We start from the raw sequence: 13,226 nt of genomic DNA, 5'->3' as shown, positions 1-13,226 counted from the left end.
ATCCAACTCCTGTCTTCCTTATTAGCAAACTCCTTCTAAGTGTGACCAAAGAGATGTGAGCACCCAGGAAGTATAGCAACAACAGGTTTCCAATAAGTGCTCAAAAACAGTAAGCGGTGTCTAAAAACTTTTAATGCAACTGTGAATACAAAAACAGTAAAGATTGGTACAAAGAAATAAAAGCCCTGACACAACTAACTAAATGTTCCCTTCAAACCAACACACCCTCCTTGGATGAGGGATCCCTCTCCAGCTGCAACCTACCACCACCTTAGCCTTTCCAGAGAGACCACTTTTGACTGTTGCCTTTACTGAGAGAAACACCTGAGAAACACCTCACCTATTTATGCTTTCCTTCTAGGCCCCATCCCTCTGGGAAAAGTTTTCCCTCCAAAACTGCTGCCCACCCAATCAGAGAGACAGAAGGGATCCTGAAAAATGTAGGCTTGGTTATTAAGCTAACACAAGCTTCCATTGAGCTTGTAGGCCTCACTAGGCCTAGGATCATGCCGAAGTAGTTTAGAAATTACACTGGTTCTTGTTCCCTCTACCTTGCTTTTTTGCTTTCTATCCAATACCTACTCTCCTCATCCAATATTTTAAAGTCCTAAATTGCCCTCCCAGTCTGCTCCAGGCAGTTCCATTCCAAGATATCCATGAGTTCTTTGCTGCACAGATACTGAATGTGAACATTTTCTTAACAAAAAAGGTGAACTATAAATGAAGTAAATCAACCAGTGGCAATGGAATTTCAGTTGAGATAGAAAGCACCCAGCCTACATGAGTTGGGAACAGAACAAGAAAGAGGGGTATTTCCATATGGGTCAGAAGTCAAAATAATTGGCATGTTCCCAGTCAGAGCACACATTCTGAATTGGTGAAAAGCCTGCATCAGTTATTTTAAAATATTACCTATGGTATGGGATTCTTGGCTAGTATAATTGCCAGGATCAGTAAAGGATGAAGACTAAGTCTCATGGTTTTGGACCAGAGGATACCCTTCACAGAGCTGTAATTGGAACCCAATTCAGTGAAGTGGGAAAATAAAAAGAAAGCTACAAACAGCCTCCAATATTTCATTAGAAGCATAGCATTGCAACAGGGACAGCTTTTTAACACCCCAGTCTCACACCAAGAGTTGCTGCCACATTCACACAGAGAAGCATTATATACTGCTGAAACTATTCTCTGCTTGGTGTATGCTACATTCCATTACTATGCAAGAAGCTGTCCTGGACAGATTTTACATATGTTTCTTATGATAACTTATCAGAAGTTCCAGATATACCTTAGCAGCTTCAGAGTATGAAACAGAGAGCTGTGAGCTGCATCAAGTCTTAGTGATCATGCGCCAGAAAAGACAAGAGGCACCCCACTCACCACTCAGAGGTTTAATTTGGGTGAGATTCTAGACAATGCTTGCAAGCTCCTGAATACAAAATATTAGTCAGGCAACCACAAAACAACACAAATGGGAATAGAAACGAGACAGCAATTGACCAGAGAGATATACCAGTAAGCAGGAATGGCCCCATGTAAAGACGGGCTGTTGAAGTGCATGATAACATCGGCTACAAAAGGTCTCAAGTGAGCCTTCAAAGTTCCACCTTAGGAATGTAATCACTGGACCACCTTTCTCACATGCACACAAGGAGACATCAGCAGATTATCAACTGCTACATCCTCCCTTTCCCATGTCCCTTCTTGCCACAGGAAGTCATCAGGACAGAAATACAGGCACAACGCAGCATTAGCAAAAGTGTGTTCTTGGAGGACTGCAACAATGACATGTTGATCTGGCAGCCAGATCAAAAGTGAATTTCAAGGCTTACAGATCTCCAACAAAAACATGAGATTTTACTTTCAAAGAAATCCAGAGGCCTGTTTGTTAAATCTGTTCTAAAAATCAGTATCATGTAGGTACTCTATCTTCCTCATTTGCAAGTTTTCTGGGTGAGCTCTACATTTTAAAAAAAGAATAATTCATAATTCTGCACCAAAATTAACCAACATCCTACAACAACAACTGAAGCCAAATAATTGTACATGGTGTGCAAATTATGCCTCATTTATCTTATTTTTCATGAGTTACTCAGCATTTTTAAATTGGCTGCATTATTTATTCTGTTTCTGCTGTTCTTGAGGGGACAGGGACTATACAGGCTAATCCACAGTTACTTCAGGGGTGTTAAACTCCTGGCCCGCAGGCCAATCCTGGCCTGCGGGGCCACACCCAGCCCACCCAGGATTTTAATCAGGCTGGCAGGGCTCTTTTCTCCCCCCCCCTCCCCCCTCCTGTCCTCAAACCTCAGACAACATTTCCAGCTCCTTCTGCCTTGTCTTTGCTGGCTTCTGGGCTTCCAAAGCGGCAAGGAAAACATGGAATGGATTTCCTATTGAGGTCTATGCACCCACAGATTTAAAAGTTTTCCTTGCAACTTTGTGCTGCAATGTATTTCAATGAACTGGAGCTAAGGCTGCGTTTTGCAGCTTTTTGCAGCATTTATGGCCAGTTGAAGCTCCTTGAAAATAAAAAGTTGTTCCTTTGAGCCAGCTTGTCTCTGATGAATGAACTGGTGCCTAGTGAGTACTCTAACCTAGGAACCCACATCCAAAGGGGGATATTATGCTGGAGAGAGCCATTGCCAATCTGAATAGATGGGGGGGGGCAGAAGCTTGCAATACCTAACCATTTCATGTTTTCCCAGGCTCAGAGCATTTTCTATTTTTAGTTTCTGCTGTGATCTTTGTGCTTTTTCTTCATGTTTTATTTTAAAATTGCATCGCCAAATCCCTGTATTCCTCCTTTCCATTCTAAACAAAATATCAAAAGAGTTTTAAGCATGTTTGTATTTTAAACTGAAAATAATATCTTTAATTGTGTTTATATGTATCCTTTATAAAGTTTTTATCTCCACTACCTTGCAATACATTTTATGACACGCATGGCTCGGCCCCACAAAGTCACCTTTGTGTCAAATCTGGCCTTCGTAACAAATGAGTTCAACACCCAAGTTACATTTTTGGCTTCTTTGGATTCACCACATTTTGCTCGTACAATTTTTTGCCAAACTTTGCAATCCATAAAGCTAGAACCTTTCCCTTCTTTTCAACACAAGCCGACGATGTCCTTAAGAAACTGAATTTTGCACCAGTACCACAATCTAGTTTTCTCCACAGAAATGCAGCGCATATAAAACCCTAACTACAGTCACATTCTGCACAGGGATAAGGTCAGGCTGCCTTGTGTTTCCCCCCTTAACTGCATATAAAATAAGAATGGTGCTGAGGAAGTCTTGCTTAGCAGCCAAATGACATTTAATATCAATAAAAGTATTCTGTTAGGATCATGATAGGGTCATGTATTCACTGAAGCCTGCTTGATTCCAGACCCCAAATTTCAAAATCTGACAGCATTGGCTTTGATATACACACTATAATTTGCAAAAAAATCCCCAACCCTGTTTTGATGACATTGTGTGATTTAATAGCAGTTCACATTCAGCAAACTATTCTGGAAATACCGTCCACTGTTATCGTGCGTGAGTGTGTGTGTGTATTTGTGTAAGCGAAACAAAATCTAATGGAAAACAGCTGGTTTTGTGGGATATTTCTCCAAAAAAAAATGTAATGGGAGGAAATGCTTTTCATACAACTATACAGGCTTAGTTAAAGAAGCCAAAGAGAATGAAAGAGAGGGCTAACAACTTGAGCTAAAGAAATGAAAATATGTAGATTGGCAAGTAACACTGAAGCAAAGGAAACAAATGCCTCTTTGAGCCACTGAGGTTGAATTTCAGCTGAGCTCCCTTACTGACTTCAGGCAGCCTGCTGTTCCCCCCATTCACACACACATCTTCCAATACTAAATCCCAATCACTGAACAGGCATTAGAGAATCTGTGCATCACAAAGAGTTAGCCATGCCTCTAAAAGGAAGAGGAACTCTCTGGCAGAGTGCCCACCGTCTGCTTGCACAGACACCAGAATGTTCACAGTGGTCAGCGATGGAGAAGCCACAATGACTCTCTAGTCTGGTCTTTCCACACCAGGGAAGGCACCTCAAGGGATCAGACATTGCTAGAGACCAAGCATAACTTCTCTGGGCCCATCGCAAACTTGTAACATATCCCTCCCAACACAATCTTGTGCATCATAAAAGAAATATTTATTTCATTTCTGAAGTGTCATAAATACATCATTTCATATTAATGAATTTGCAGCCTGGGCTAGACTTCCATCCCTCCAAGACACTGGCACTGGCAAAGTACACCTTTCCCCCTCCCCATCACCATCCCTAGGTTCTACTGATATCTATGGGAGGCGGAAGCTAAGTAGTGGGAAAGAGGGAAGGTGAGGGGTTAGATTTAGCCAGCTCTTCAATCAATCTCACCCATTTCCCCTCATTATATCCCTCATCCAACATGCCTCTTGTCCATGCAGGTCCCATGATTCCCAACATACCCTTGCTTGGATGGTCAAAGAGGACCCCCAAAAAGTCAATTTTCCAACTCATGCATTCTCCAGACTAAGCATGGCTACATCCCATACCACAACAGTGCCCTCCTCCATCTTCCCTCCCTAACCCTGAGCTGTATACAGCTTAGGCCTCAGATTCAGTGAGACCTCACAGCGCAGCTCCTGAACCTTTCTGAGAGTTCCTCCTCCTCCTTCTGAGAGTTCCACCTCTTTGTCCATTGAATAGTATGTGCAGCTGCATAACAATCCCTGGATGAGCTCCACCACCTATTTTTCTACAAAACAACCCCTGATACAGCTAATCCCCAAAGAATAATCAACTGTGTAGCACTTAGAATAAAATTATTTACCTGTAACATTTCTGTGTGATTATTATACAACCATATCCACAACAGGAAACAGTTCCGACAATTTACAGAGAGTACAGCTTCTAATGTCAGACATACATAGAACTGAAGCATTTAGTATTTCTGTAGCCCTGCTCAATGAGACATAAAACCTTCCAATGGGACCGTAGAATGTTGTACAGTCTCTCCAAAAAATGGACACTGTTTCCAGATTTGGTCAACATTTCAAATCTTCATCAGACCCAGAATGAATTTTTAATAGCTTCCATATAGTACATAAGTCAGGGATGTCAAATATATGATCCATGGGATCAATTCAGCCCCTGCAGGGCTCAGATTCAGCCCACTAGCAACTTCCTTCTCCTGCTTCCTTTTCCATGGTTGCTGCTGCAGCTGCACTGAAGCTTACTTTTCCCCCCAGGCCTCTCAATGGCTCTTTGCTTCCTACTTCCTACTTCCTGCCTCTTGCCCCCCACCCCCGCTCCCTCAGTGGCTGCTTCCTGCTTTCTGCAAGAGAGATACAAAGACAAGCTTCCCCTCACGCACACACAGCTTCTGCTTCCTTCTCCAGGGCTACTCCTTCTCTTTTGGGGAGGAAAACAGGGGTAAGAAAGAGAGAGAGAAAACAAAGTTGGAATCCCATGGCAGCTTTAAGACCAACAACATTTTATTCCAGGTATAAGCTTCTATGTGCAAGCACACTTCTTTGGAGACAGGGAGGGTGAATGGATTCTTCTGACAAACACAATTTACACTGAGGAAATTATTTTGGCATATTCTGAAAAGGTTTAAAAAAAAAGATTGGATTTCTCCATTGCTATCTTAATTTTCTTTTCTTTCAAAAAGACTCTGATTAGGAATTAGGAATTAGAACACTTGGATTTGTCCTTATATTTTGGAGATAGGAGTGATTTCGGATGCCAAATGTTAACAGCACACATTGGTATTGAGACAGGAAAACTAGCTCTCAGTTCAGTCCTGGAGAATGCATTGACTTGAGTTTCACTATCAATTGCAATTCAATAGTCTCTCTTTCCAATCTCCCTTTGAAATTCCTTTGTAAGAGCCCTGCTACTTTTAGGTCAGCAACTGAATGTTGTGGTTTCTAATGTAGGCTGTATGTCCATTTATCCTTTGCATCCTCCTGGATGGCATTGAGACCTAGGTTTCCTGTTCATGCCTATTACCTCTCTGCATATCACACCTAATCCAATCAAGTCTGTTATTGTCATCCATCTGGTATTGCCATTTAGCATCTGAAATTACCTTTATAAAGTTTATATCTCCAGTAGCTTCTGTTACATTTTATGGCATGCATGGCCTGCTCCAGCAAAGTGACGTTTATATCAGATCTAGCCCTCGTAACAAATGAGTTCTACACCTCTGACATAGGTGGCATTTGAAGCACCAGTCAAAAAATGTAGTCGACAATAGTTCAAACCATCCAATTACTGGTATAGCTTCTCCTTAAAGTCCAATTATTGGACTGTTTGAACTACTGCCAACTTCACTTTTTGACTGGTGCTTCAAATATCACTTATGTACTCTATGACAGTTTTTAAGAATTTGTTCCAGGTCTGATTAAGATTCAAAATGCTGACCAGATCTGGGAGCAGCATCAATGTTTAGAGAGACTATACAACATTCTACAATCCCATTTGAATATTTTATGTCCCTTTGAACAGAGCTACAGAAATATTGAATGCTTAAGCCTTATGGACACTGTTTCAGGACTAGTACTCTCCTTGTTGTAAATTGTCCTTGGAACTGTTTTCTGTTGTGGATATGTTGTGGATAAATAACAACACAGTTGATTATTCTTTGTGGACTACCCCTGAGCTAGGCAGAGGAGACAGAAAGTCATGTGTCAATATCTTATTTCCCTTTTAAGTTTAAAGCACAGTATGGCCCTTCCCTCCTCGACTGACCCGTCATTCCAGGAAAACTGTATTTAGGATCTTTTAAATGTGTGCTTCCTTCATTCATGCAAAACCATCTCTCAATTAAAAAAAAATCAAAACCAACTTGTTTATTGCTACTTGTCAAGTTATTCCCCTCCCCACAAGTTATACAGAATACACAATATTGTACTTTTGAAGCTGGATCAGAGCTAAGTATAAAATGCTTGGGGGTTTTCAAATTGCCAGGGAAGGCTGTGAGGTTCCCTCTGAAAGAGTCAATTATGTTTCAATTGGTAGGTTAGAAAAATAGCTTGGAGAGGAGGACCAGGGAGCGGGAGGCGGCTTATAGGGATTGAATTTCCCAGGCACACTCGATTCCAACTGGATTTGATACAGATGTTTAGCAGTCAAGGGATTCAAGAGGGTGGAGAGGGAAGGCACTCTTGGCATAACTTTCTAGAGGGCTTTATTTGCCATCCACATTCATCCCCAAGTAAAAGAACAACCAGCCGTCCTATAGCCATTAGTGTGCCGATAAGAAAGTGAGTGCTGGCTCTTCAGGTGTCCTTTTACCACCCACTATTCAGCCATCTTGCAAAGAAAACAGATGACAATGCTTTCTGGGCTTACATTAAGGGAGGAGCAGTAGCTCAGTGATAGAACAGCTGCTTTGCACACAGAAGGTCCCAGGTTCAACACCCACCCACCCCCCCCACCCACCCCCCGTATCTCCAGCAAAAAGAATCAGGCAGTAGGTGATGTGGAGGAAAATTCTCTGCCTGAGACTCTGGAGAGCTGCTTTCAGTCTGAGAAGACAACACTCGCCTTTACAGACCAGTTTCAAAGGGTAGCCATGCTGGTCTGCAGCAGAACACCTAGATATGAGCCCAGTAGCACCTTTGAGACCAACAAGATTTTTGGGATATGAGCTTTCAAAAGCTCCCTTCATCAAGTACCTGAACAGACCAAGTGATCTGATTCAGTATGAGGCAGCTTCTTACACTCAAGCACCCAATACAGATTAGATGTAACCTGATTGTAATAGCCAGTTGTTCACCCTGGAAACAGCAGCTGGAAAAGGATCTCTAACAGAATAAACTCAGCACCTCAACAAGCTAGAATACTCAGGATTCTTTGGAGGAAGCCCTGCCAGTTAAAATAGTATTGAAGTTATGCATATTTATAGTGAAACTATGTCCCTGACGATGCATTCGCAAGAACAGCAGGTCGGGGGAATCAGAACTGAATTCTAACATTTTTTAATAAATTATATACCAGGGGTGGCCAATGGTAGCTCTCCAGATGTTTTTTGCCTACAACCCCCATCAGCCCCAGCCAGCATAGCCAATCGCTGGGGCTGATGGAAGTTGTAGGCAAAAAACATCTGGAGAGCTACCATTGGCCACCCCTGTCCATTGACTCTGCCACAGTCCAGTGAAGAACATCTGCTCTCAAGAGTGGTTAGTGATGGGCATTATCAATTCAGACAAAACATTTGCACATCTCCTGGTGACCTCAAAATGCAAATCCAAATAGTGGCTTTGAGGACCACTGGAGTAATAAATCCTTTCAGGACAGCCAATATAACATAACCTATTTTCTTTTGGAGCTGATACAAACTGATAAAGTCACTGTTTGCCATAAAAGATGTGTGTGCTTATAACAACATACAGCATACTATAGGCTTAAGCCAATTTAACAGTCATTCCCTCTTTTCATAGAACTTTGGGAACTAGAGTTCTTTGAAGGGTGTCTAGAACTCAGGCTCTCTCTAATCTAAAGAAAACAGACAGTAACACTGTGCGCTAACTATTTAAAAGACAGAATGAATGAACCATAACTGTTTTCTAGGCTTCTTCGAGGCAAAGCAATGCAAAACGGCAGGGAGCAAAGGCATTGCATCCCCCCTCCTCCCATACTTTTGGACCTTACTAACTTTTCTGCTTGCTCTTTCCTGATCCTCTTCCTCACTGCAGCTCCCATCCTAGACAGCTTTTGTCCACACATTTCACAGTCTCCAGCATATCCTTTTGGGTAGTCAAAACAGGTCCCACTTCCTTCTTACCCTAGTTGAAAAACTGGTAAAATCCAACCCTTTGGGTTTAATAATTTAAGTAACTAAACATGATGTCACTAGATGTTCATGATTACACTGTGGGCACAATAAGCCCTCTGATGTTACATCTGCTTTGTGCTAGCAGTGTGGCAAATAACTGGGCAGTCTATAATTTGAAAAGTTGAAATCATGGCAATGCAACCCTAATATGAGGTAGGGGGAAAGACATTGTGGGAGGAAGTTTGCACAACTAGTTGCTTTCCAGGAAAAAAAGAGTGAGGGAAATATCATAAGTCCCCCCCCCAAAAAAAAAAACTGTCAAAAAGATCAACTTTTTGCTGGTACAGAAGCAGACTAGCTTTTGGGTTAAACAGAACTCTTCAGCAGGCAAACAAAAGGTTTTCTGAACAATTAGGAGTACTATTCGACACCAAAGACTGTGCATATATATATATATGCCAAGAGAACACTGGTCCAATCAGGAAACTAACTTCTCACAGAACATGGCTTGCAACTAGGATTGCTAAACTGTAATCCAGAAAACATGCATGTGTTTTTAAACTTCCCACCAAAGCCATGGTGTCTACTATTCATTCCTTCCTTGTTACCCCCTCCCCTGTGGCCTGCTATAACAAAGAGGACTCCAGGTGTCCCATAATAGCTACAGTGAACCCAGGGTTTGGTCTCTCTGGACTTCAAACACTTCTGGAGAGAAGAGATATTATAAAAATAACAACAGCCACCCTATTGCCTAAATCTGATAGGCCTTACGTCATCAAAATGGTTTGTTCATTTTGTATTTGCGTTCTAAGCAAAGATAAACATTCCTTGCCATCAGCTGGTTATATACGAACATATGAAGCTGCCCCATTATGAATTATCCAGCCACAGATTCATCTGATATACATTCCCCAGTATCTCACACAAAGGTGAGACCTCAGTTCTCTTGAGGTCCCCATCAAGTTGGAGATGCCAAGTATTGAACTTGGGACCTTGTACATGCAAAGAACAGTCTCTACTGCTGAGCCAACCATTAAACTTCCTGAAAAGTTAAGATAAAAAGAACTGCCAACTCCCTTACAAAGCCTCCTGTCCACTATGGTCATCTTCCTAGGTTCTGCTTTGGATGCCCCTGCCTTTTGACATTAGATGGGTGGCAACCAGTAGAGGGCCTTCTCATTCATGGCACCAAAACTATCTCCCTAGAGAGATTCACCTGACCAATGTTCCCTCTCAGCTGCAGAGTCTTGTGAGCAAAAATTCTACTTTGTGAGCTACTGACATTAAACTTGTGAGCACTGTTATTAAAGTTGTGCGCTACTACATAAATTAGTGTGCTCTGGGGCATCTTTCCTGAGCTAAGACAAAAATGTGTGAGCTGAAGGCTAAAAATCTGTGAGCTAGCTCACACTAACTCAGCTAGCCTTAGAGAGAACACTGCACCTGACCCCTTCTGTTGCCGCCTTCCGTGAACAGATGAAGACTTCTTCGCTTCACTTGGCATTCCCTCACTGATCCTTCCTTCCTATCCTATGTTGTGTTATATTTTTATTCATGCATATTTGATCTTGGTTTAAATTGTTCTAATGGATTTTTTTTGTTTTAATGGTTTTTAACATGTATTTTATTATGTATGTTTTTAATCTGTTAACCAACGTAGTAGCCCATAGGATGGCAGAAAAGGGGGGTAAACGTTATAAATAAATAAATAATAAATGTCAGACCCTAAGTTACTGCACAGTATTTTTTTAAATCAATTCCCTTCATTGTAGATCTGGAAAAAGAATTAATAATATTCATTCTTGTTACTTAGAACAACCAATTGCAAGGGTTGTGTTTAAATGAAGGGAAGAGGAATAGCTGGGAAGCTAAATGGGGAGGAAAAGTATAACATGCCAAGTTGTTTAATTTTATTTAGTTAATAATTTAAAAAAACCACTCCCCTTTTAAGTTTGTTGCATGGATTCCATCACCAGAGCACCCACAAAAATAAATAAAGTCCGCTTATTTTGAAAGCAGAAAGGACTGTTATATAGCATAGTGCACACTTTTTGAGTAAGCATACCTTCTTTCTATAAGCAATGCAGTCAAATTTTCAAGAATGTCCAGTATTTAAAATGCATCTGATTTAAATCACTAACGTGCTTTCTGTATTCCTTCTATCAATAGCTGAACAATTTAACTCATCCAAACATCTTTTTTTTCAAACTAATCATGCAGAGAAAAAAACATGCATCTGGGAAATTCTAAAAGCACAGCCTTCAGATTTCCTAAAGACCAATCTACTGCAGCCTCAATGACCATTGCCCATTTTTTTAATCAGAAAATTTGCAGATAACAGCATATTTTACTGGGTGGTTCATCTCTTGTTACAATTGTTTTTATTATTCTGAGAACCCAGGTGATGTTTGAGCAGAGCAAAACCAAAATCCAAAGAGCTTGGTTGCAGATTTACAATGTAAAGTGATCCGTAAAGGATGGGAGTTCTCTGTTCTTGCATGCATTACAGTGCAATATTTAACAGTAAAACAAACAGAACAAAGTTAAATGCCGAGTCTATATTCAACTCCCTCTAAAGCTACTCATTTTTAAAGAAAGGAAGTAGGATACAAGGTTTATAATTAAAGTCACTTACTTGTTACTCTTCAGACAACTGTAGAAGCCTGCCATTATCACCCATGTACACTGTATATCAACTTAATGGTTCCTAATATGTACGTATATAAAAGATGCTTCCTTTCATCAAGGTTGTGAAACTCAAGAGTCCAACTTGCCAGTTGCCCAGCACCGACGCACGCACAAAAGCCAGCATGCCGATGTGATTACTAGCCAGATAAAGTTCCTGATCTGAGGCCCACAGTCACTGCTGAACAAGATCCAAAGAAGGTTGTGCTTGTTCCATACATGGGTATGAATTGTTCACTCCCCCTTTTCCTGTCTCTCTCCAGCCCTGCAAAACCACAGTATCTCAAGCCCCAAAAATACCATCTGTTTGTCTCCTCTGCAAGGCTAATAAGGAACTTTGCTGTCATTTGGAAAAATGGAGAAGCCACAAAGAGGATGGCTTTAAAGTTATCATTGCTAATGCTGGGGGCAAAGAAAGGACACAAAGAGGAAATGGTGACTTTTTCCAGCACTCTGGTATAAGTTACTTCCTCTGCTAATTAGGGGTCTAACAAATAAATACTACAGGAATGAATATCACCTGAGGCAATGATATGGTGCTTGATGTACTTTTCTTTTTTAGTTCTTTGGGCTAGACATTTTCTCTTGCCTGCATTCTAGCTTACAAATCTGTTTATTTTAGCAGACTTTTCCTCCACAAAAAACTTCTCACTCTGCTGAGCTAGTTCTCTGAGATACATAATGCAAGGATGAGATTCAGCACCACTGGTACTATATTATCATTAGGGAAAAACTCCTGTCTGGGAGGGGAATAGAAGATAGCTGGAACTGCACTCAGTCTGTGGCAGCAAAACAAACAAACCAATGATCCCACAATGGTACTTTTGAACACAAGGGCTTAGATCAGGGGTGTCAACCGTGTGGCCCGTGGGCTTGATCAGGCCCCCAGTAGGCACTCATCAGGCCCCCGAAAAACTCACTGTTGCCTGCTCCCTCTCTTGCTTCCTTCTGTGTCACAGCTTGTTTTGCCAGGTTTGCTCAGTCAGGCTACAGTTTAAAGCCTCTATTTTCTCCATTGGCTGACCAGCACATGAAGTACAAAAGCTTGAAATGCCTAGCCATTTCATGTTTTTCTCTGGGTCTTAGGTTCAAAGCATTGATCATTAGATTTCTGTAATGAATCTTAATGAATCAAAAGTAGGTTTGCAACTTACAGATACACACCTGAACAACATACTCAAAATTGCTATGGTACAGATATTGTCTCCAGATTTTGATGCAATAACTCAGAGCAAGAAGCATCAGTTATCAGAGACTGTTTAACAAAATATTGCAAGAGTGTTTTTAAGCATGTTTTAAGGGGTTGTTGTTTTTTTTAAATCTTTAATTGTATTTGGCAGTGTCCTTTATAAAGTTTATATCTCCACTACCAGGCATTACATTTTATGACAAACATGACCCAGCCTGACAAGATCTCATTTATGTAAGAGCTGTCCCTCATAACAAATGAGTTCGACACCCTTGGCTTAGATGATCCAGATAGTTGTCACTTTGGGGACGAGGATTATCATTTCAGTGGTATCATCTGTCCCACCCTCCTCATCTGCAAGTTGTGATGCAGAAGCAACCAAGAGAGAGGGAGAAGGAAGGAGGGAGGAACAGCTTGCTTTGCCAGGTTCTCTTAATCACACAGCAGAGCTACTGAGCCAAGCCTCTTGTCCTTCTATGGGCTAAGGCTCCTCCCCCTCCTGGTCCCATAGGGAAGGAAGGAAAGAGCCAGAGCTTCCTTTGCCCAGCATCAGAGAGATACAAAGAAAGC

The 13,226-nt window shown here is 41.3% G+C and overlaps 1 protein-coding gene across 4 annotated transcripts in view; it reads right to left on the bottom strand.

Annotated features, from left to right (window-relative positions):
* The window catches only part of KIAA1210 (KIAA1210 ortholog), a 58,927-nt gene that overhangs the window by 31,552 nt on the left and 14,149 nt on the right, over positions 1 to 13,226 (bottom strand). Inside the window, exon 1 of one of the 4 annotated variants that reach the window (XM_060249376.1) lies at positions 11,418 to 11,665. The exons of 1 other annotated variant lie outside the window; for it this stretch is intronic. In XM_060249376.1, coding sequence (XP_060105359.1) covers positions 11,418 to 11,452 — 35 coding nt within the window. In that variant the 5' untranslated portion in view covers positions 11,453 to 11,665. Of the gene's footprint in view, positions 1 to 11,417; positions 11,666 to 13,226 lie in introns of those variants that run through there. 2 more of the 4 variants (XM_060249374.1, XM_060249373.1) reach the window with 2 other exon arrangements.

Source organism: Heteronotia binoei, chromosome 11 (genome assembly GCF_032191835.1).
Source record: "Heteronotia binoei isolate CCM8104 ecotype False Entrance Well chromosome 11, APGP_CSIRO_Hbin_v1, whole genome shotgun sequence".
In the NCBI taxonomy this organism is placed as follows: Eukaryota; Metazoa; Chordata; class Lepidosauria; order Squamata; family Gekkonidae; genus Heteronotia; species Heteronotia binoei.
The sequence above is the reverse complement of the archived record's forward strand: the minus strand, read 5'-3'. Positions and strand labels throughout refer to the sequence as shown.